Source organism: Pelecanus crispus, chromosome 22 (assembly GCF_030463565.1).
Source record: "Pelecanus crispus isolate bPelCri1 chromosome 22, bPelCri1.pri, whole genome shotgun sequence".
NCBI lineage: Eukaryota > Metazoa > Chordata > Aves > Pelecaniformes > Pelecanidae > Pelecanus > Pelecanus crispus.
The window spans coordinates 3,410,170-3,434,233 of record NC_134664.1 but is presented as its reverse complement, the minus strand read 5'-3'; the positions used below and the strand labels follow the sequence as shown (position 1 = coordinate 3,434,233).

General features: G+C 48.1%; 1 protein-coding gene across 1 annotated transcript in view; it reads right to left on the bottom strand.

Moving 5' to 3' along the window:
* The window catches only part of VPS45 (vacuolar protein sorting 45 homolog), a 30,033-nt gene extending 10,685 nt beyond the window's left edge, over positions 1-19,348 (bottom strand). Inside the window, exons 1-13 of the mRNA XM_075724269.1 lie at positions 19,242-19,348; positions 19,008-19,142; positions 18,255-18,315; positions 16,948-17,027; positions 16,353-16,421; positions 15,891-16,028; positions 15,362-15,472; positions 13,446-13,580; positions 12,963-13,076; positions 12,484-12,651; positions 8,726-8,884; positions 7,838-7,945; positions 7,396-7,517 (exon numbers count right to left, since the gene is read on the bottom strand). Of these exons, the coding sequence (XP_075580384.1) occupies positions 7,396-7,517; positions 7,838-7,945; positions 8,726-8,884; positions 12,484-12,651; positions 12,963-13,076; positions 13,446-13,580; positions 15,362-15,472; positions 15,891-16,028; positions 16,353-16,421; positions 16,948-17,027; positions 18,255-18,315; positions 19,008-19,142; positions 19,242-19,334 (1,493 nt within the window). The 5' untranslated portion in view covers positions 19,335-19,348. The remainder of the gene's footprint in view (positions 1-7,395; positions 7,518-7,837; positions 7,946-8,725; positions 8,885-12,483; positions 12,652-12,962; positions 13,077-13,445; positions 13,581-15,361; positions 15,473-15,890; positions 16,029-16,352; positions 16,422-16,947; positions 17,028-18,254; positions 18,316-19,007; positions 19,143-19,241) is intronic.
* Between the last annotated feature and the right edge of the window lie 4,716 nt (positions 19,349-24,064).

Sequence of the window (24,064 nt, the reverse complement as noted above, 5' to 3'; positions counted from 1 at the left end):
ATCAGCCGCATGCCCTGCACATTCTGCTTTCAAAGGAAGGCTGCACCTTCCTTGCACCACCCTCCCCAATCACTTGAGTTTTCCACTCTCAGGGATAGCAGAATGTGCTTGCAACCCATAAATCAGCTCTGCTACCATCTACAAGCCGAGAGAATGATTTCTACAGAATCTACAGCGAAAAGGCATGGATCACATCCTGTCAGTCATCCGCTTGAGTCAGAGCAGTCAAGTCTCGACACAAAATTAACTTTCCGTTGCAGTCTCAAAACTCATCTCTGCTTTCCAAGCAGGTACTTCTGCTAGAATACAGCTGCTTGCTGCAGTGGTGGAAGCAGCAGGCATTCATCTGCTCTGTCTGTGCAAGCTCTGGATCAGCAACAAAGCAATGGAGCATGAGACAGGGATGACCCTGGAATGCACCTAGGCCCCGTGTTCTCTGGTTACTGCCTGCTGGGAAGCCAACCTGCAAAGCCCTCGACACCTTTACTGTCCCAAGGAGGGACACGCGCATCGGAACAACGGCCGTCAGGGACTTCTTTCTCGGCATCACTGAACAGGCAGTACTACGAAGAGCAAAACTACTTCTGCCGTCAGAATGGGACACTGGCTCAGAATGAGCGTGTTAGCCACCAGATCCCCACAACTGCCTCCCCGCCCCTGGAGAGGATGCAGAAAGGGCAGGAAAATAAATGGAAAAGATTAGTACACACCCCTTCCCAAAGTGATCTTTGTTACCAATAACCTTCCAAATCGTCTTTTCAGCAAGTTTGGGTTAGGTCTGCGTAAGACGATTTGGACAGACAAAAGGAGATTTCAGAGATGCTTTAGAAGGTGCCGGTAGTCTCCCTTTGCGGGGTGGAGAGGGAATACTGCAGCCTTGATGCCTGGAATGTGGGAACCCCATCATCTCAGGCACACCCTCTGGTGACACACAGCATTGCTAATTCAACAACAAAAAGTTGGTGCATTCAATACAGTTCTTCTGCAGGTACTATACAATTTGTTATCCTTGGGAACTATAATAATTCTAACAATGGCCAAGACTTCCCGCTGCAGTTTACTGCACAGCTTCCCTGGCAAGAACAAGGCTCAAAGTGGAATCCTTTGTAGAGAAGTCCGCAATAGTGGAACACGCTATATTAGATGCGTCACGCCTGCGCTCTCTGGACAGTGGCGAGTTTTACCCTGCACATGATTCACCCCTTCCAGCTTCACTTCCCTCCCAGAGCCCCAGGATTCGGTGTGCTCATCAATCCCTGCAGAGCTACAGTGTCTCCCTGCAAGGGAACAGCCTGTGAAATCTTCTGCGCTGCAGCCTTAAGATAAGCAGGTTATATATAGCAACCGCACATTCTGGCTGTGCAGGTTCAAACATCTCGCTGAGGCAGACGGAGGTTTTTGCACCCTAGTGACAATACAAGTCACTGAGCCAGCCCCAGAGGACAGAAGAGTGCTCTACCTTGTCTTTTTAGCTACGGTCAGGCCTACGGCTTTGGGAACTAGATGCAAATGTGCCCGAGCCTTTTGGAGATGGAAATCAAAGGAAAGGGAACGCACAGCAATGAAGCAGTGAATCTGATAAGCTGCTGTTAGTAGTCAGAAAAAGTATAATACCTAAAACCTCTACAAGCCCCCTTTTATTGTGATGCGTGTAAGAGATGTGCCAAGTAGGCCATGCCACAGTTCGCTTCTTAGGGAGAATGTCTTTATGGCTGAGAAAGCTGCACCTCCCCAGGGTCCAGTAAGTCAGTTAGGGCCGTAGGGTTAAGGTTCCATTACTAACTGGATCACTGGAGCAACAAAGAAACAAACCAGGCAATTTCTTGCCAAGAAGTCTTGTGCAGACTGAAATCCGCAGGATCAGTCTCCTGGTACCATCATTTATGCATTTTTCGTTGGAACTATCAAAGACCTAAGGAATTTAGATGCCGAAGCCATGTGGCTAGCTCCTGTATGCTCCTCTGGAGTATCTTCAAGTGTACCGGCCTTTAAATTTGCCATCACCTTTCACTGTCATCGTGACACCAGCCCTGCCAATTCACATCACTGATGCACTTAACAGTCCCTGAAGTCAGGGCTATGCAGTGCTTGGTCACAGCTTCCTCCTAGGAGCGAGTTAGAGTTACAAGAATTAAGTCTAACAAGATGCTGGATCCCCACAAATGAGGGCGAGACTGTGCACTGTCAGCCTAGTCACTGCGTCAACCCAAGGCATGACTGAAGATTACATCCAGCGGAAGGCAAACTGTGTTTCTTGCTTATTCAAAGCCCAGATGCAGAGGAGAGGAGATTTGCTAGTTTCTCAACCCCAGGCTCAAGAATGGAAAAATACCTTATGAAGGCATTTACAGCTGTCTTAAAACAGGTTTGAAAAAGATAAAGTACATTTTGAATCACATCAGGTTAAGGAGGAACTAAGTACACACAGGAGGAGTTAGCAGCGAGTCATGAAACCCTTCCTGGCTGCACTCTTCCCTCCCGCTGCTCCACTGGCTGGTAAATGAACGCAGTCTCACACACCGCCTGTCAGGTACGGCCACGTTTTACACAACACTGATGAGGATTACATACGTGATCAAATTGGTGAGGCAAGTGGATCTGAACTAAGAAAGGATACAAACCCTATGAATGGAAGTTTAGAGTTTTTTAATGTATTGTGTTTTGCTGCTGTGTTTAGAAGACCCTCTCATGGCACAGAATTCCCCTATGCTAGCTGCTGTACAAAACAAGAATAAGAAAATAGTTCCTTTGCCCTTTAAGCCATTTCTGTACTTTTTACGAGGCAGCTGGCACTGTCCAACTCAAGAGACTAAACGGCCCAGTGATACCATCACAGACCGCAATCAAATTTCTCTGCCATCCTCAGTCAGTGAGTCTGGGTTACATCTTGTGCATGGCTTTGTCACTGCGTATTAGCAGTTTTTGTTGTGATGGAGAATCTTTGTATGAAGAGAGGAATAGGTCGACTGATATCCAGAAAAACCTATACGAAAAAGTTGTCGAACAGATAGAGAAATCCAGAAAGGATAATCCAAACAGACCCAGCATGGGAGAGCTGATATCTACACTGGGCTGCAAACTAAACTGGTAACACCTCTGAGATGCTGGGGCGCAGGTAAGAAAAATTCCTGCTTGGATGTTATATCCCGGGTCTGCCTCTACTTCCCGTGCAGTTGTGATCGCTAGGTATCAGGAGTACGGCACAGAACATGCCGATTTTTGCTTTTCTGTAGCCCCTGCCTTTCTTAGAGGATTAAGCCTGGCATGGGGGAGCGGGGGCAGAACTGCAGCTTCTCTCCCACTTCAGGTGCCTCGCTCAAAGCATCCAGCATTCGCCCTGCAGATTTCTGAGAGACCAGAAGTGAGCTCAGTCACGCAGAGGCAGACTGCTACAGAAAGAACAAAGGGATCTTGGTGTTCTCATGAAGTGCACGGGGAATTACTGCTTATATCAAGGGCAAATAATAAGCAATTTCGGAATAGGAAGAAACCCCAAGACTGCTATAGGATTAGTGGAAAGCAATCTACAGCAACGCTCGCTCCAGCTGTTGCGCTCCTCAGACCCAATTTGTGGATGTGGCTATGTATCTCCTCGGGTTAACTACCAATTTAAGAGGTAAACGCTCAAAACACTTCAGACAGGAAGAAAAAGCAACTTCCTTGAACAAACAAGGACACGGTCAGAGTTCTGCCTTAAAAAAAAATCCACAAAATGCAAACCATACTAAACACAAGAGAATATATATGATTTAGCAATAGTGCTACTTTCCCTAATCTTTAGGGCAGTATGTGTGAGCTCTGATGAAAAAGCATACAGCTAAATGGTTCCACATCACATGCTGCAAGCTGATGCTTCCAAAAAAGGAGATTTTATATTTGCTGCCTCACCATCCCTTTAGATGTGTGTCAGCTATAGACATTTCTAAATGGTTGCAAATTCTTCCTCTCCTCAAGCAGTCAACAGGAACTTTCCCTTCAATAAAATCAGTGGGAGAAAGATCATGCCCAGTCTGTAAGCCGTAGTATACTCTAAACCAGATGATATCGGTGAGTTCTCATGTTCCACGTTTAAGTCTGGACTTTGATGGGCTTTCAGACAAGGTAGCTTTCCAAGATTTTTGAACAAGCAGGTACGTAATTGTGGTATTTTGAGAGAGACACGGAATGAGCCGAGTCCCATCTGGATCCCCAGGGAGCAGCATGCCTTCCCCTACTGCTGTTTCATAGGCCGTTGCCTGGTTCATGCAAAATGTTGAGGACTCATGTTTGGTTTTAAGAAGCGTAGCAGTGCCAGAGCTTCCTGCGGTCTGATTACAAACTTGCTTTTGTAAGAAGTGGACTCTAGCTGTCTTAGGTGAGCACCGTCAGGCCCAGTTGGTCTGGTCGGGACAAATGCTGTGTTAGAGAAAATCCCAGGTCAAAGCATAAATAAAGCAAAAGCCTCCCCCAAAGGGCAGGCTTTGGCAGAGCCTGGCGAGCGGAGCACGCCAACGGGGTCACAAACCTGCGGAGGCATTTTGTGCGGCGTGTAACACAGCTGGGGCTCCCGCAGGCTGCTGTGACGGGGAGAGGCTTTAGGAACTTTTCTAGCGAGTACTTTCCAGCAGCAAGGTGGAAGGGACTGCAGGCTGATGGCATACAGGAAAAGGATGATATTTAACACAGCAGGAGAGAGAGGAGAAGCAAAAGCAAGCCAAATTGCTTATTGCTCTCTCCTAGGAACCCTGCTCTGTGCTTTGCAAAGATTCCCTTTCCTTCGCTGCTGCCAATTTCCACAGCTGAATTTGGACCGGGAGCTTTTCCTCCCTTGCAACAGTGTAATGTTTAATACAGAAAGAAATAGTTAAAAAGAATCCTTCTAAATTCTTTGCTGTTCAAGCAACTGCATCCCTTTGATCAAAAAATACAAAGCCTTTCACCCTGACCTTCTGTTGAACTCCTGCCAATCACTGTAACACCATCCTCTGAAAGCAGAAAGCAAGAAGACAGTGTAGCCCAGTTTGCCTTGGGCTGTGATTTATTATACCAAGTTTTGTAAAATTATTAAATTTAAATTCCTCACTGAATTGGTTTGGCACTAAGGCAAAACCATCAAGTGGGCCTTTTTCTTCCAAATTTGATCACTAAAACCTGTTTTTAGGTGAGACCCTGTTTTCATAATATTGAATATTCATACTTCAGAGCTAACACAGTGCTGTGGCCCCCATTTTACGCAGCAAGTAAAGACCAGACACAAAAGCATTTAGGTGCCTAGTTTTCGTCAGTTACAAACCCTCATTCCTCGCTCCTATGTTTTAAGCTCAACAAGATCTACCATTCCCATCAGGAAACAACCCTAATAACCATGTGCCCTTACGCTTTTGATTGTTTTGCAGACTTCTGACCCAGCAGCAGCACTGTTGGACCCGGCCACTGTCCCAAGGATAATCCCGGACCAAAGGAAGACTGTGAGAAATTTAAGGGAAAGAACAGTTTGGAAGCTCTGCCTTTGTATTTTGAGATTTACTTTAACAAAACTACAGGATTCATGTCTTTTAGCTAAGAGACAAGGCTGTAGCTGCTGCAGAGAAGGGAGGGAGACGCAAACTCCATTTCCCTTCATCCAACTTCTGTCTTCCTTCAGTTCAAGGTAGGAATTAAACCCTTCTCATGCTCCCCCAAATAAATTCTTTGCATGTTCTTCATAGCAGGATTCTCAGGGGCAGGCTGCTGTACCCTTTTTGGGAAACGTTTAAAGAGGAATCTAAGTGAAACACAGCTCAGGAAGATGTAAGTGGGAACTGAAAAAGAGAAGATAAAGGTCAGAAGACCATTTGTTTCTAGTTAGCTCAGAACAGGTCAGGGATGCCAGGATGCAGCTACTGCTGCTCTGCAGGTCTCATTTCAGATCTACCACAAACCGCATCCCTCAACCTCTTTTTGTTGGGCTGAAATCCATCTCAGTCGAGAGCTGGTTTCAAGGACAGAGAGGATAGCATTTCTGTTGCTAGGGGCCTTGATATTTCACACCTATCAAAAGCACCCATCCACCCTATCCAAAATTCACCATTTTATTTTAAAGGGAAAATCTGGAGTAAGGCAGATATTTTTTTGGTCTACCAGGGACATACACAAATGAATTGTTTCTTGTATGACTATAATTCTTTCTTATTCATAAATAAAATGATTAACGTCCCCTGCTGTCAGCCTGGCATGGAATTTGGATGCCTCCCTGCTACAAAATACATTTTTGCTTTCATCAGATGGATCGAAATGCCCCAAGGCAGGGCTAGGGAGGAAGAGCAGTGCGTGTGCATCTCAGAGAGAGCCAGACATGAATGCTCGCTCTTTGACGTGCTTCTGCCCCTCCCACCCACTTGTCACTGCTGAACCTTGGTCCCCAAGTCTACTTCTGTCCTGCTCCAAATGAGTCGTGGTTTTCATTTAACCCAAACTGCCCTGCAACAGCCACCTCATTTGTTGAGAATTATTACCTTGAATTTATTTTCTGCTTCACTAAAAATGTGGCAGTTGCTGATAAAAAGCCAATAATATGCAGCGTGTGAAGGGAATGATGATTGTTCTAATGCTGCAAGTAAAACATCTTCCACAGAACCCCGGGGCATTTAACAGACATCGGAGAAGATTCAGAGAATTGCTGTGATGACCTCATCACGATCACCCAAAGGAAGCAAAGCAACAGCAGGCTCTTCTCCTCAAAGGAGACTACCACTAGAAGGAGTAAGGAATACCCGACCAGCACACTGCAGAAGCTTAATTTAATTTACAGAAAGGAAAGTGCGGTACCAAAGCAAGGTGTGATTTGTACAGAATGCCGTTAGAGAACTTGTTGTCTTCTCTCCAGTGATTCAGTGCCCTCACCCTGAGGCCCGTATTTACCTTTAATGACTTCACTGACAACAGATTAGCTTAGCTCCGGCAAAGTCAGCTAGCACCAGACAGCCAGAGTTCTTTTCAATTACTGTTATTAGCCGTATTCAGCAAGATCCCATTCTCATCAGGAATAGTAACTGGCTCAGAAGGCAGAGTTTGCAGTTGGACTATTTTTGGTACTCTCCAAATAAACGCCAGATGGCATGGAGTGAAGTTAGGGGGCATGTTGAAATCCATCATGTGAACATCCTGGCAGCTTGGTGCAATGCCTTTATCCTTCACCTGAGCCCTTACAATGAGAATGTCACTTCTTGGCCAGCAAGAAAAGACAACCGTATTTCAGTCTTAACAGCTCTCTCCAGGACATCTACTTGAGAATACAAGACAGACCTACACGATCAAGACATTTCTCTGCCAAGCCTAAGTTTTGTTCATCTACAGGCAAACAACAGAGCAAGAGGCAGCACTGGGAGGAGCAGATATATTTCCGTTCCAAGCTCTGCCCTAAAAGGCCCCACATACCTGTCACGAAGAGTGTTGGGACCCAGGTAGGGGTACTGGCTGTCCTTGAGTTTTCCTTTGATGAGCTGATCTAGTGTTTCTTGGAGAAGCGGCTGGTGTTGCGTATACACATTCTCAACACCCTACAGTGCAAGAGAAGCTCTTGTTATGAATTAATCCAGCAAGGCAGCAAGCTAAGAGAGAAGATCAGCAACGGCACATGAAAGGAGCATCATCATCTGATGGATACATCAAGTGTTAACCACTGAAGTCCAGATTTAGAGAGGCTTTTCAGCAACTAACTCCCATTGTCTTCAATGAGAATTATGCCCTAAAAGCCCAGTGCACTTACTATTAAATCTCTGAAATCCATGACACATGGCACTGCACTGCATGCGAGTCCTGCTCCGTGACTGTAATTGTGACTAGAACTGTCATTATTTCATCTGTGGCAGATCCATACCTTCAGTCCTTTGAGGAACTGTTTGGTGATGGCTACAGCATCCTTGGGACTGAACAGGTCACTGCCCCGGACCCGTTTCCCTCCATACTCCACAACGGCAGACACAAGCTGTACAGAGAGAGGCAAAACCAGAATCCTATTAACCTGGGAAACCAGCCTCCAGGCAGTTTTTGTCTAGTTAGGCTCAGTGGAGGTACTGGAATGATGACCAAGGAGTCAGGGAGATCGATCCCAAGCAGATAATGCAGCACAGAGAGAGGCAAGGGGGAAGAGAAGTATTCCCCATACCCACCAAGCAAGTCAGTCTGCTGTGACACTGCCTGCATAAGGAGAGAGGCTTTCGTTTCCATAGTCTGCTGCAGTGATAGCAGATCTTCCATGCAATGTGACGTCACCCCGCTTCTCCACCTCCTCTCCAGCTGCTCACTACATTTGCCAAGCACTGCCACCCTCTCCTCCCAGCCCAGCTCCTTTTGCAGTCTCCAGAAGTCCTTTGCTGCAACTATTGCCTATTCAGCAGGAGCTGGGGGAACAGGGGTGGGGAGGAAGAGGGGAAGGAGAAAGGAAGCATGTTCCAGGCCCCGTTTACATGCCACACACCCGTCCTAGCAGACTTCTGGCATGCCTGCCATCTCTGCTTTATTCAGTCCTTCATAATGTCACTGATTTTGGAAAGGGAAATTAAGTGATTAGTTACGCTTTTCAAAGTAACACCTGCAGGCCCCAGCCAAGCTCAGGGTTCTTTTCGCAAGGTGCGGCGCAATTCAACAAAAAAGCATTGTGCTAAACGAACGCGGGCAAGCTTTATGCCAATTAACAATGATTTTCCACCTCTGTGCCCTCCTGTCCCACTCGTTCATCCAGCTGAAGGAGAAATGCTGCAATTACCTTTCGGTATTTCTCTGACACACCCCGGTTCTTGAGATCTGTCATCAGCCCTGGCAGGCTATTGCTGCTGTGCCGCTCGTAGTGCAGGGCATAAAGCATCACCAGCCGGGCAGCGTCGAACTCTGTCACCTTGGGGTTCTGCAGGAGGCGACGCACGTTCTGCAGCAAGATAGAGAGGAGTATTAGCAGAGAGACCTTCAAAGGACATTAAATCAGACTAATATCAAGCCTACTGCCTAGCAACAAAATTGCATGCAGGAGGAATGCAAGAGAATTAAATTGTGTCATAAGCAACAGAGCCCAGCTTCTTATGCGCTCTGCGGTTAGATTTATTAGAGTACAATGGAGTGCAAGTTGCTTTTGGGTCTTTTCATGAAGCTGGGAATTCATAACCCAATTCTGTTGTCCGTTCCTAACTCTCCATAACACGCTGTGGGGTGAGCTCAGGTTACCACCTGTGCTTCCCCTGAAGGGGGGCAGCAGCAGGCACTGACAGAAACCTTTCACCTCTGCCCTTCCCCTTCCCGCTTGAGTAGAGCCAGAACTGGCCCACAGGTTCCACTGTAATATTGACTGTCAAGAAAAAAGAGCTAGGACAATTACGCAGATTCTGTTTTCTTTTGGAAGGTGTGGGGCAGAAGCATCGAAGTCTCAGACAACCTTTGGATGGGAGAAGTGGAGGAACAAGTATCAAGCGTTTGGAAGCAAAGGAGGAAAGGAATTAAAGCATGAAAAGGGAAAGAAAGATTACAGCACTAGAGGTAAATACAGAAATCTACAGTTATTACTTCTAATATGCAGATCATTCCTTTTTCTGCTGAACAGAACACGATACCATAAAGATAAAGGGTGCGTGCCCCAGAGAGGCTGCCTGTTAAAGCACAGACCCTTTCCAGAAAAGTTTCGAAACCCCCGTTGCATGCCGCTTACTCTCCAGGGATTGCAGGCAGCGTATAATTGCTTGTGTAAGTTGACAATTGGCCGTATAAGTGCTATTCCTTCCCATTACAACAAAAAGCACTTATTTCCTCTCTGCAACCTCTCAGTCATTGTGTTGAGTCGCAGAGCTGAGATAATGGAGTTAACAGAACAAACACCAGAGCCAAGCTGGTAGCTTAGGTGAGCAGTGGGAGTAATAAGCTTCTTAACTCCGAGCTTTGAGATGGATCTCAAAGAACAGGCATCAACTACCAGATGTGTTTGCAGACATCTGGTTAGGGCTGGACAGATGCTTTAGGACACAGCAAAGTCTGAAATTCTCCCTGTGCTGAACATTAAAGCAAAACAATCAGCCTGTATTAGCTCAAATGCATGGGAGCAGAGGAGCTGCCAGTTTTACAGCTGCAGAAATGGCACTTCCAAGGGAGGGATGGAACCAGTTAGGATTTTTTCCACTCTGTAAGTGTACATGACCTTCGAACACTCCAAAAATCCCAGCATATCTTTGCAAGATTCTCCCACCCTCCCAATACAGGTAGGCAGCATGGAAACATTCAGTTAACAGCTGTGAAACAATGTTGTGAAACTGTTCTTAACTTACCACGCTGATTCAGCTCTATTTGCCCTAATTTGTTTGACTGATGCTGACTAGTTACAAAAACACAGGATAAAATCCTGGCTTTGAGGAGGATCAACAGGAGTTTTAGCATTAACCTTGGTAAGGTCAGGAATTCACCTGTGAGGGTAGGGACAGAGTCCCACGGAGATGTTTGCTTGCAAGATTTTTGATCCTGTGCTGGCAGTGCAGTGGCAATGCCTATATAGGCGGGAAGTGTGTAAAACAGAAAAGCTATTGTCCATCTAAGGAGATGGGATTCAAAACCTCCCATTCATCCCTGAAGGCTCATGTACTATGTCAGGATTAATAAGAGACCGGGGAAGAATAACCAAAATGTACTGTACTCAGGGGCCCTAGGCCACCAGAGAAATTAACAATTGCTGAAATTACATCAGTGGGAGAACAATTCTGCCTTTATTTCGTGCACTGGCTTATTCTTCATTGTTTCTGTGGCCTTGGCCCTTCACTGCCATTAGGAGACTGCAACAGGGAACAGCCTGGGGCAGTGCAGCTAAAGAGATACTGATCTCTCATGTAGAAAGACACCAGTTCCATGGCTCTGCATTTCTTTCCTAGCTGCTACATGTTTTCCAGTCGGTCTCAGTTGTTAGAAATCCAGTAGCCCTTTAGGCATGTGGCTGTAAGCAAACTGCAGGCAGCTTTTCTGCTTTAAGAACTGCAGAAATACCTACTTAGTGCACACTAAGACCTGAATTAGCACCCAGGTGAACTCCAGCAACCACCCTGCCATGACAGTGTGGCACCTGGCGGGGGCTGACCTGCCCGCGTCTCTGTCCGGTTTCCAGCACTGCCACATACTTGCTTAACCATAGAGCTGGTAATGCAACTGCATCATCACCAGAAGTTCACATCATCCCTTTCTTCAACGAATCTGAGATAACTGAATAAAAGACACAAAAGTAGACCAACATTTTCCAAAATGGTCTCCAATGCCAAGCACCCGAGTTTCAACGCTAACGCTCTGTGCTGTGTGAATATCAGAAATAACACATAGCAGCACAGACATGATGGGCTGACGGATTAGAACTCAAACATTTGACTTTTAAACTGCAAAAGCTTGATCTAGAAACAATGATAAAGCAAGAGAACCTCAGAGGCTGTTTGCAGCAAATGCATTTTATGGCTACATGCCCACTTCAATATTTAGTCATCTAAATTCTACCAAATAGAAGCTATCGAATCATATCTATATGCTCGCCAATCTATACAGCTGCGATGACTTCAGCAGGCCTATACTGATTCACGTAACTCAGGATCTGGTAATAGATTACAGTACTTGAAGAGTCTAATATTATCGCCTAGCCACCCACTTGGAGCACAGAATAACAGCGGCAAAGAAGACATGTATTTCAGATCTGTTGAAGATGCTTATCTTTATTTTCTAGTCAAACTGCATCTCTGGTATTGTGTAAAGGAGTCCATTATATGGTGTAACTTCTATGTTAGCTATAAAAAATTAAGGAATGGGTTTTTAATACTGAGTCGCTGGTTGAACTCTGCTATAATACAGCCACACTCAACAATACTGCCATTTTCTCTGAATAGTCAGCAGCCACAATTCATCACTATTGACACACTGTCAGATACTAGGTCAGGTCATGGAATCCGACAAGCCAGCATGGGGTCAAAACTTCAGTCTATCCTCAGCTATAACAGAAGTCTCTGTTAGGCTTTTTCAGTCCTCTTTGCCAAAGAAATCTTTTATCTAAGAGGCTTTCCACTGTTTTTTATTTAAAAAAAAAAAAAAAAGGTAAAAGCCAGCACCTCAGTGAATAGTCTGGTTTAGACAATTTCATGGATTCCATTTCTTCTCCTCCCCAACAAATACAACAAGCTTCTGCACAGGGGTCCAAGTGGGTTTTTTTTACTGGTGCCTGCACAGGCAGCTTGCCAGAAGCCAACTGACTGCATACAATGAAGGAATGTTGTATGGTGAAACGTAAAGACAGGATTTGCAAAGATGCTTCCCAAGCCAGTTATTAACTATGACTCATCCCCATCTGAACTGAATGGGAAGGAGAAGAGTAATTCTAACATCTAATGTCCCAACCCTGCAGGATATCTGCGTGCAGAACTCCCACTGACTTTCAGCATCAACCTTCCATCAACAGGGGAGTTGCAGGATCAAACCATCTCGATTCAGACAAAGGACCAAGGTTAGGTTTTGAGCCCAAGGTACCTGGAGAGCGCTGGAATGGTCATTCTGGCAGGCCAGTTCCTGCTCCACTTCAGACACCTCCAGCAGGTTCCGCTCACCAACCAGTCGAGAGAGCTCTCCCACTACTGTCACGTGCTTCGATACCGTGCCTGACATCTTCTTGAACTGCGGGTAATTCTCCACAAATGCCTGCAATGGGGAAACCAAAGCAACCGGCTCTTCAAAAGAAAAGCAAGTGACCCAGCTCAGATACAAAGTCCACGCAGCCATATTGGGGTAAGCTTCGTATTTCAACCAGAGCTTACTGATTCAGCTGTAGGGCTTCGGGACTCCAGCAAGCTCTAAGCAGCCGCTTAGAGAGCAGTCAGAACAAGGCAGCTTGCAGACCACACTGCAGTGGTGCAGAACGGCCTATCGAAGCGCCTGCCCTTCAGTGAAGAGCCATTGTCATGAACATGGGATTCAAAAAGTCCAGTCAGTTACGTGTAGATTGTCTGTACCTTCATATCTGCTATGGATTCCAGCTTCTGCTGCTCCTTAGGCTTCCTCCTCTGGAAATCCTCCATAAGATTCTTGATGTTACTGCCAATCTCTGCAAAGTTCAGGTACATGTTCTGCACGGAACAAGACAGGGATCTGAGAGAAGGCTGTTCTAACACGAGTCTTGATGCCACTGGAAGAAAGTGGCACTCTGTGCCCAAAACACTTAAGTGCCGTTGCACATCATCTCCCCGAGACCCAAGCTTGAGCAAGCAGCTCTGCCATTGGTCCGGGTTTGAAATAAAATTATAAAACGGACACGTTATTTCATGTCAGATGCTGCTTGCATTACACATTGATTTTCACCATTTGCATAAGCTATACAGTACATCACCATCCCAATGCTCAAAGTCATTGGAAAATTCCTTTCACATGACAAAAGCAAGAATGGAACCTGATCCTCAAATTCAGCTACTCGTGAAGATCCCCACCGAGATACCTACATTGGCGTAGAACTCGTCGTTCTCGGCAGACAGGACCACCTCTCGGAGATCCTTGCTTATCCCCGGTACCCGAGAGAGATCGATGCGGTTGTTGTTAATCCCCAGCAACTCGTGAACCATAGCCTGGTACGTCCACTAACAAGGATGGTGAAAGAGAAAGGCAAATGATGACCTTAGTAAGATAACAAACAGCACTGGAAAATTAATGGATTGCAGGCTGAACTCAAAGCAAGCCAGTTTATATTCCTCTAGTAACACACAGCGGATCCAAAATGTGCATCCCTGAAACTTTTGCCTGAATGTTACAATAAGAAATAAATATTACTTCTGTTATAATCAGACGGGCACCCCGTGGTGGGAGGCACTGGCGCAAACACAAAGGAAAACCACCCCGTTCCAGGGTGCTGACTGTAGGTATGTTCAAAAGACACGGCTCTCTAAAAGAAGAGCAATGGGGTTAGGACAAGAGGAAATGGCCTCAAGCTGCACCAGGGGAGGTTTAGATTGGATCTTAGGAAGAATTTCTTCACGGAAAGAGTGGTCAAGCACTGGACCAGGCTGCCCAGAGAGGTGGGGGAGTCCCCATCCCTGGAGGGGTTCAAAGCACGGGCAGAGGTGGCACTGGGGGCCATGGTTTAGTGGGCATGGGGGTGTTGGGTTGATGGTTGGGCTGATGATCTTAGAGCTCCTTTCCAACCTTAGTGATTCCTGGTTTTACTTTCATTATAAATAATCCAGCCACCAAGGCAGGAAACATGAAATGAATTATGACTCTCCCCTTAACTGGTTTAGTGGTGGACTTGGCAGTGTTAGGTTAATGGTTGGACTGGATGATCTTAAAAGGCTTTTCCAACCTAAACGATTCGATGATTCTAATATTTCTGTTCAAACAGTTCTGTTTGCCATTATCTCCTGCTCCTCTGCTGTGAAGGGACATGTATTTTCGGCTACAGAGGTTCCACAGTTACAAACTGCACAATTTTCTACATGCTCCTCTGTTTCTTAGGCAGCAGTAGGAGTGCATGTTTCTGCACATCAGTGAGTTACTGTATTTATCCTGGGAAGAGTAATATTAATCTAGAGAGAAAACTGAAAGCTGATCAGAGCACTGACATGCCCGGCACTCCATTGGCATTCATTTGAACCTCTCTTCTGGATAGAGAATCTCCGCATAGCAGATAATGCTTTTGGTGCCCTGTGCCAAGCGCAGTCCTTAACTCCACAAACCACGTGTGAGCTGGGTTTCTGACTGTCAGATCACTCCAATAATACAAATATCACCACTAGCTTTTACAGCACCAGCGTTACAGAAGCGCTGGCTGCTGTTGAGGTAGCCCGGCGGCAGCTCTGGCCATTGCCTGATCACCAGACTGACCTGTGTCTAAGCGTACCCCGCAGAAAGGAAAGGGGACAAACAGACTGTTTGATGCCAGAATCTGCCGCGCAGCAAAGAAAGAAAAGAAAATCACAATAGCTACATAGTAAGTACCACCGCCCATCAATAACACAGAGGGAGAAATACACCAGTGCAAGGTCACTCGCTAACTGCGTACGTGTGCTGCCAAAGAGCCTGCACAGATAAACCCTTGGAAAGGACACTGCCAGGACACGAGGACTCCAAATGTGAAGTGTGTCTCACAGAAGTGCAAGCGGCCTGGTTTTCCAGGGTGCTGGCTACATCTGCCACTGAAGCCAGCACACACAATCCGTGCTCAACACTCTGAAAAATCAGGCCATGAGATAAAAGAGGGATTTCAAAAAGAACGGGGGCAGGAGGCAATACTTTTTACCTTTCAGATATAAACCATGCCCTGCCAGGGTGTGAACTCCGACTCACTGCTACCGCCACGGGGCTCTGTGCACTTCCAGAACTCACATTCCTATCTCAGCCTTTGCACAACCCCGAGATGATTCACCTGGTTCAGAAGTGGGGTGATGGCATCGTCAGACCGGTCCAGAATGAGAAGTAAGGGAGGAACCTCAGTGCGCCGAAAGTCAAACAGCTCGTACTCTTTAGTGATTACTTGCTGTCGAGAAAAGGAAAAAAAAAAGCCACTTGATTTTATGTATACCCAGAAAATGCTTCCTCTTAGTTTGGATACAGGTGAACAAAAAGTGAAGAGCTGGTGAAAAATAAGTTGTGCTGCTCTCCTAGTCTGCACTGCTAAGGAAGAAATAATACCCGCTCTCAAAAGGCTCCAGGTAACCTCCTGCAATGGATGACACTCGCAGGAAACAGGGGGCTTCACCTGCTCTTTGGTTGGAAGCAGGCAGAGAGGAGGGATGTGACCTGCCTAAGGCCGTGCAACAAAGTAAAGGACACAGTTTACAAGAATCGACTGAAAACGGGTATTTCTCTCAAATGCATCAATATGTAAAAAAAATCAAACAAAATTTAAGTACGTTGCCAAACTTATTTCACATCGCTGTAGGTTCTCACCATACCTTCACACATTCAGCAAGCCTCTTTGCTGACTCGGAAGAGAGCTGGTACCGAATCATGGGGCATTTCTTCAGAGACAAAAGCAGAGCAGTCAGCCCTTGAGTTGTCCTGGACAGCTGAGCCGGATCCCAGTTCCGACCCTAGAAGGAAAGGCTGCATCTAGTATGGATGCACCGTCCCCAGACACCTTCTGACATAACGTCTTCTTTCTAAGTCTTAAAGTCTTATATAGTAAGACTTATAGTAAACTACAGGTTGACTGAAGGAGCGGGGACACCAGAGGCCATAGTCCGGACTCCCCAGTGTTCCTCTCCTTGCCAGTTCCTTGTAAGCATCGGCTTATGGACCCTTGGCAGCAGTCTGCCTGCTGGGCAGCCCACTGCCGCACCCAGCTTGTTGTGGCTACTGGTCTCTCTATTAACCATAAAACAAGGCCCCGGAGGAGCGTTAAGCTTTTTTCATACCTGGCAGCAGCCCAAGAGGTTGAGAGAAAAAACATGTGGATTCACTGCAATGTAATCGCCATAGAACTCCTGCCAACAAATGAAAGCAAATACAGTTACGTGTCTTGCCAACCCTTATTGAGCCTACAAGAGTTCCAGCATCAGCCACATTAACGCTAAAATCCTAAGCAATGCACAGACTCATTGACTCTGATCATTTCTCCTTCCTCCATGCCTAACCTCTCAAATCCCTACGCTTCTGCTGACAACTCCGCTGCCAATTTGTTGTGTGTATTTTTTGAGCGTGTAGCTCTTTGTCAACACCACAAACACGTAGCAGCCTTAGTGAAATACAGATGACAGCAGAGCCAGCAGCAGCTCTGGCAACTGGAGGGCCAGAGGGAGAAACAAAGGGGGACAGGAGTTTTTCTTTCTTTTACTTTTTAATCCCACATGTACATTCATCTTTTCCATCTGAGACTGCTGCACAGTGCTGCTGCATGCTGTTCAAGAACTAGAGAGTCCTCCCATTGCCACACCTGGATTTGTTAGCTTGTACGTTCACTGTGCCGGTGTTTTTGGATTACGAGATCTATTTAAAATATTCAGAATTCACCTGAACTTCAGCCACAACTTCCTGTTCATCAGCCTCAGCCAATGACTTGACATCACTCTTACTGATCACGTTACTGAAATCTGAAAGAAAACAACAGCAAAAGAACAGTCGGGCTCTGCGAGTGACACATAACACAAGAACACCACAGAACAGTATGACCGGATTTTCCTCCGGAGCAGGAGCAGACTGCAACAGAGATCCCTTGACCTTACACCTGCAATTATTATGCAGACATTATAATCCAGAAGTCACCTCACAAGGATACTCTGAGCTAATTCCCTGTCCAACTTTCTGCCTCCAGTGCCAATATCCAGTACATGACCACAGCACTGGATCAGCGCGTAACGGTCAGCGATGGAATAAACGCCCCGTGGGACGTGGCAGGGCTGGAAAGGCAGTACTGGCTCTCTCCTGTCTTCTCCCAACATCTGCCCGATTAAGCAACACCACGTACAGCCCAGTCACAGTCAGTAGATTTATGTGTAAAACGTAATATTAAATGGCTGAACACAGTGACAGCCTCATCTCTGTCAAGCTCCTCGGCACTGCTGCACTAGCAGGTCACCACCACCCTTCCCAAACTGGAGTCTCCTCTCGCAGCCCGGAGCCCGGCTCCTAGGCGCTGCATTCCTGCAGAGCGGCAATGACATCTAGAGGCCACTTCAGCTCATTTCCTGGAATCTCACCCAGGGATACCTGTGCTGGAGGACTCGACTTCAACACAAAACCAGCTGTAGTTGTTCTGCTTAATTTCCAGAGCCACAGAATATTCTGTGGCACGAGCAGGATGTGTGAGAACTCCTGCCTGACACGCCAGGCATTGGACGATGCCGTGTAGCGGGTTTAGTCCAACGCTGAGATGTGAAGTCTATCCTAATCCTGTCTCAATTATTTACGTTCAAGATTTGGCCCAGTCTCTCATCCAGCGCATCTCAGCTTTCCTTATAATAAAGGAAAGCATTAGCCGCAGCATTAGCCTTCTTTCATGTTTATGAAGCAACATGAAGCTTTAAAATCCCCAGAAATTCTCAGGGATAAGCCATGTTGGAGGAATGCAGATTTATGGTGTTGCTTTGTAAAGATGTCTTACAAGTTGCTTCAGTTTAATTATTTTATCTGGCATGCATGTACCCTTTGCTAAAAGCGTGTGGTGGCCTAAATAGTATAAAAGCTAGAATCCACACATTCTCGGCATTTTAGTAGAGGCCTGTCAGTGGGAGCGGTCACAGCATCTCACATTTTCTACTGAACCACCTTGGTCTCTGACGGCCAAGTCTGACTTGCTGGGCAGAACAGGACGTACTTACAAATAAAATAGATGCTGTACTTTGGCCTCCGCAGCTCCTGGATGAGGAACTCCACGTTCTCCTGGACGAAAACAGCACCGGGGAAAGCAGATTTTAAAAAAAAAGTTGAATAAGAAGGGTTTGGGGCAACCTGTGCCCCCTTGCCATCCCCATCGCGGTCCCTGCTCCTGACCTCCAGCCCACGCAGGACCGTCCCACCGCCTGGGGCTGCGGGCAGGCGTGGAGGGGGGGGGGGGGGAGGACCCGAGGCCGGGGTCCGGGGCGAGGGGCAGCCCCGAGGCCGGGGTCCGGGGGGCAGCCCCGAGGCCGGGGTGCAGGGCCAGGGGCAGCCCCGAGGCCGGGGTCCGGGGTGAGGGGCAGCCCCGAGGCTGGGGTCCGGGGCGAGGGGCAGCCCCGAGGCCGGGGTCCGGGGTGAGGGGCAGCCCCGAGGCCGGGGTCCGGGGTGAGGGGCAGCCCCGAGGCCGGGGTGCGGGGCCAGGGGCAGCCCCGAGGCCGGGGTGCAGGGCCAGGGGCAGCCCCGAGGCCGGGGTCCGGGGTGAGGGGCAGCCCCGAGGCTGGGGTCCGGGGCCAGGGGCAGCCCCGAGGCCGGGGTGCGGGGGCAGGGGCAGCCCCGAGGCCGGGGTGCGGGGTGAGGGGCAGCCCCGAGGCCGGGGTCCGGGGTGAGGGGCAGCCCCGAGGCCGGGGTGCGGGGCCAGGGGCAGCCCCGAGGCCGGGGTGCGGGGGCAGGGGCAGCCCCGAGGCCGGGGTCTCTACCTTGGTGGGCCGCAGGAAGCAGATGGCCTTCAGGTGCTTCATGGCCTCCCGGTTGGCGGAGTCGAGGCGCTCGAAGAGGTACACCTCCTTCTGCAGGATCTCGGACTGCGTGTACACCATGCTCACGATGCCGGTCTGCGGGAGGGAGGCGGCAGCGCCCATCACCCCGGGCCTCGGGCCTCGGCCCCGCCGCCCCGGGCCCACCCGCACCGCGGCCCGGCCCCCGCCGCTCACCGTCTCCCGGTCCATGAGCAGCACCTTCATGCCGGGCCCGCTGTCCTCGATCATCTTGGACACGTACTGCTTGACGGCCAGCACCGCGTTCATCTCGGCTGCGCTCCCTTCGGCTCCGCTCCCTCCGGCTCCGCGCCGCCGCCGCCGCCCGCCTGGGAGCTGTAGTCCGCCAGCGGCGGGGCCGCCCGGGCGGGGCCCGGCACCGGACTACAACTCCCGGCATGCCCCGCGGCGCGGCCCGGCCCCGCAGGCCCCGCGGAGCGGCGGGGGCGGCAGCGGCCTCGGCTGCGGGGCCCCTGGGGAAGCCCTGCAGCAGCCCGGCTCCCTGCGCTTCCCGGCTCTCTCTCCGCACTTCCCGGCTCCCTGCCTTTCCCGGCTCCCTGCGCTTCCCGGCTCCCTGCGCTTCCCGGCTCTCTCTCTGCGCTTCCCGGCTCCCTGCCCTTCCCGGCTCCCTGCCCTTCCCGGCTCCCTGCCTTTCCCGGCTCCCTGCCTTTCCCGGCTCCCTGCGCTTCCCGGCTCTCTCTCTGCGCTTCCCGGCTCCCTGCCCTTCCCGGCTCCCTGCCCTTCCCGGCTCCCTGCCCTTCCTTGCTCTCTGCCCTTCCCGGCTCCCTGCCCTTCCCGGCTCCCTGCCCTTCCCGGCTCCCTGCCCTTCCTTGGTCTCTGCCTTTCCCGGCTCCCTGCCCTTCCCGGCTCCCTGCCCTTCCCGGCTCTCTGCCCTTCCCGGCTCCCTGCCCTTCCTTGGTCTCTGCCTTTCCCGGCTCCCTGCCTTTCCCGGCTCTCTGCCTTTCCCGGCTCTCTGCCTTTCCCGGCTCTCTGCCCTTCCCGGCTCCCTGCCTTTCCCGGCTCCCTGCCTTTCCCGGCTCCCTGCCTTTCCCGGCTCCCTGCCCTTCCCGGCTCCCTGCCCTTCGCCCTCCCCAGGGGCCCGAGGCAGGGCCGAGCTGTCCTTGGAGGGGGAAGCGGTTCAGGACTAAACCCACCGCCCCTCTGCCCCTGCCCGGCTCCAAACCCCCCTCTCCCGCCGCTCCCAGCCGCCTTCCCGCAATGTCCCTGCCTGAATCATGGAATCATCGAATCACAGAATCGTTGAGGTTGGCAAAGCCCTTTAAGATCACCCAGTCCAACCAGTAACCTCACACTATCAGGGCCACCACTAAAACAGTTAAGGGGAGAGGAATAATTTTGTCTTTCCTGGCTTGGTGGCTGGATTATTTTCTAATGAAAGTAAAACCGGGAATCACTAGGGTTGGAAAGGAGCTCTAAGATCATCAGCCCAACCATCAACCCAACACCCCCGTGCCCACTAAACCATGGCCCCCAGTGCCACCTCTGCCCGTGCTTTGAACCCCTCCAGGGCTGGGGACTCCCCCACCTCTCTGGGCAGCCTGGTCCAGTGCTTGGCCACTCTTTCCGTGAAGAAATTTCTCCCAATATCCAATCTAAACCTCCCCTCATGCAGCTTGAGCCCATTCCCTCTCGTCCTATTGCTGGTTCCTTGGGAGCAGAGCCCGACCCCCCCTCCCTGCCCCCTCCTGCCAGGAGCTGCAGAGCGATCGGGTCTCCCCTCAGCCTCCTCTTCTCCAGAAGGAGGAAGGAGGAGGAAGGTCCCTCCCTTCAGCACCCTTGCTGTCCGTCTTGTTTTCCAGCAAACAGAAGGTACAAAAGATGCCTTAAAATACCATTTCACCCTTGCACATAATAAATTAATCAGGGCAGTTCTTTCTGACCAGTAATTTATCACCAACGTAACCCACCAAGGAAGCTGGGAGCCGGTTCTGGGAAGGCGCGGGCGAGGTGAAGCCGGGCAGCGTGCCGAGGCGCAGACACGTCCCGTGGCCAAAACCCGGGACATTGAACCTGGCCCAGCTGCATGCGGGGGGCAGCCACAGCACCCCTGCCTAGCGGTGTATTTATTCGCCTAGGCAGGTTTTTGAAAGTCCATGCCCTGTGCCGGCCAGCCAGCTTGGCTTCCAAAAGCAAATAAAATTTGCAATAATTTCTGTCTCTAAAAGACCCGCAGCGGTACCAGGGTTTGGGGGGCAGACGGAGGGAGGGGAGGACGCTCCCGTGTCGCCGCTCCCCCTCTGCGTCTCTCGTCTTCGGGATGGGGAGCGCAGCGGCCGGCCTTCGTGGGATAACTCGCGTGACTGGAGCTGATATCTGTTTTGCTAACCTTTAAAAGAGCGGGCCTCTGTGCTATTTATTCTGCGGCTATTATTATTCCTGAGTGTGACAATTTTGAAAAAGGGCTATTATGTTCATAAAAACGTAATCGTCTAACGTGCATGTTTTATACAGAAAATGGTGAGCAGGTGTTGATGAAAAATGAAAGCTATTTGCAAATCTTGTAAGTACCTTTTCATAAAAGCTGACACAAAGGAACTCTTCCATGCTTATAGTTCATCTTTTGTTCTGCTTGATTTACATTTAATATACATCAAAATACATTACGGAAATAGGGATAAGGCTTAAAATTTTTCTATTTTACAGGAAAAATAAAGATCAGAGAAAGAGGCTCGGCCATGAAATCTGTTCCTTCTTAGACAGCAGCCAGTCTGTAAGTAATATTTGTGAAAGCATTCTTGGAGGCATTCACAATACATTAGCCGTACGTAGACTATTGAAGTTCATGTACGGAGATGAGACGTGAAGTTCATCCGTACCATAGCGTAACGGAGTTGTTCAGAAGTGTCATACTTTCCCTGGCTACATTAAGCTGAATATAACTAATATTTTCTCTCCTTACAAGCCGCAGTCTTCTACCTTTCTAGCGAGTAAATGGGATGAGATTTAGAAATCCCAACTACTGTACACAAAAAGCACTTGCAGTCAAGAAGAGAAACATCCCGATGAAGTGAGTTGAGCAAGTTTGGCTTCTAAATACATACAATTGCTATAAAGATGGGCGTTAAAGCAATTCCACATTAAGGTTAAGACAAGGCTTTGTTCTGCCAAAGTTGTCTCGTGTTTGTAAATAACACTACAACATTCCAGATGAAAGGGAAAGCAATCCTTTTGCTTTACAACATTCAAGATGAAAGGGAAAGCAATCCTTTTGCTTGGTATCAAGAAAAGCAGGTACCTGAGTGTCTTGTCACTGTTCCTTGGCCTGGAGGGAGGAAAAATGCAGCTGTGACTCTGAAATAATACAGGAGACAACAGTCTTAAAATCCTTCCCTTTAGTCTGAGCACGCCGACGAACTCAAGGCGTTTGGATTTGATTGTCGTTCGTTTGCCGGTGTGATTTAGTGAGTATAATACTGACCCTCCGCAATACATACATCACGTATAAGCAAACATCTTGTAGCTGCTGTCATTTCTGCCATCAGGTAGCTAGCGCATTTCAGCGTTTATTGTAATTTAAAGAAAAAAAACCATCCTTAACCCGGAAATGAGCAGATATTTTTGTATTCTCACCTGCATCTGGAAAGCCATAAACATTGCAATAGCAGAAATGCAGTCAGGGCAAGCAGAATGTTTATTAACTTTATGAGATTATATTGGTTTGGCATCAATCTTGTATGGTAATTCAGAACAGCATGCACCGTAAAGACTAAAAGACAAAGTTACAGGTATTTTAAAATCCAAGACGCTTAATCAGCCCTAAAGAAAGCTGACGTGAAGGATGTACGAAGTTGATACGGATCTTAATGTTCAAAACACAATGTTTTTTCCTATCCCAGGTCCAGGAAATTGATGCTTTGAGGACAGAAGAGAGGAAGCTAAAAAATGCGGTACGTTTTACATTTTTATTTAAACGTGTAGGCAGTTTGTTGTATGACATCTTTTTGTGGTTGCTCAGGGAATAATCACGCACATCAGTTTAGCGCCTTTGGTTTTCTTGTATACAGAGACTTCGCTGTTAGCGTTTCTGTATTTGTGCTCATTGCCATTTTAATTCTGTTTTCTCTTCCTCAGAACTCAAGACTGTGATATAAAACAAAAGGTATATTGTCTACAGTGCACCTAAGCATTTCCCAACAGGAAATTCTTTATCATTAACATTTCATAAATTAGAAATGGAATTGAAGAGCAAACATTTGTTATTAAAAACCTTTTAATACAAAGACATGTAAGGAAAATAATGTGAAAAAATTAATTGCATATGCTTATAAAACTGACTGCTAATAAAACAAGCTAGGTGGCATCAAAATATAGTTTAGATTACTTAAATTCTTACCTAGTAAACATTATTCTTTGGAGAAGTATTGAAACCTCCCTTTAAGTCAACTGGAATTTGCGCAGAAATCTGTGTGGAAAGGCTAGCTGTCCTAGGCCCTTGTTTTGCAATAACTACCGCCGTATATGACATTTTGCAGAGTCAGGCACATAAATCCTTCATAGCCAAACACGCTGAAATGAAAGAAAAATCTATTAAGATATCAGTGGAATAATTTGTACCGATCTTTCTAACCCCTCTGGTTGGAAAATAAGCGCAAGTTTTACTGTGAGTTTGGTAAACGGAGCTTCATCTTTTCGTTTGGGTAGCAAAAATAACGTGTTGTTCCTTTTTCTTCCTAGATTGGGCATTAAGGAAAGAAGAGTATGAAAAGTAAGGATGAGAATTATCTGACACGGGGTTACAATGATATAGAGCTGTGCTAAACTAATGTGGCTTTGTGGTTTGGAAGGGCAGAGCGAATTTCACCCTTGATTAATAAATCTTTCCAATTTCTGGTGGCTCAAGTTCTGTGACAAATTGATGTCTTTATCAGCTTCGTACTTGAGAATCATTCTGACAACTAACGCGTCCATTTGCATTTTGCTTTGTTTTCAAAGCGAGCTCGAGAGACTTTCTGGCGAGATATCCAACTACTGAAACGGCT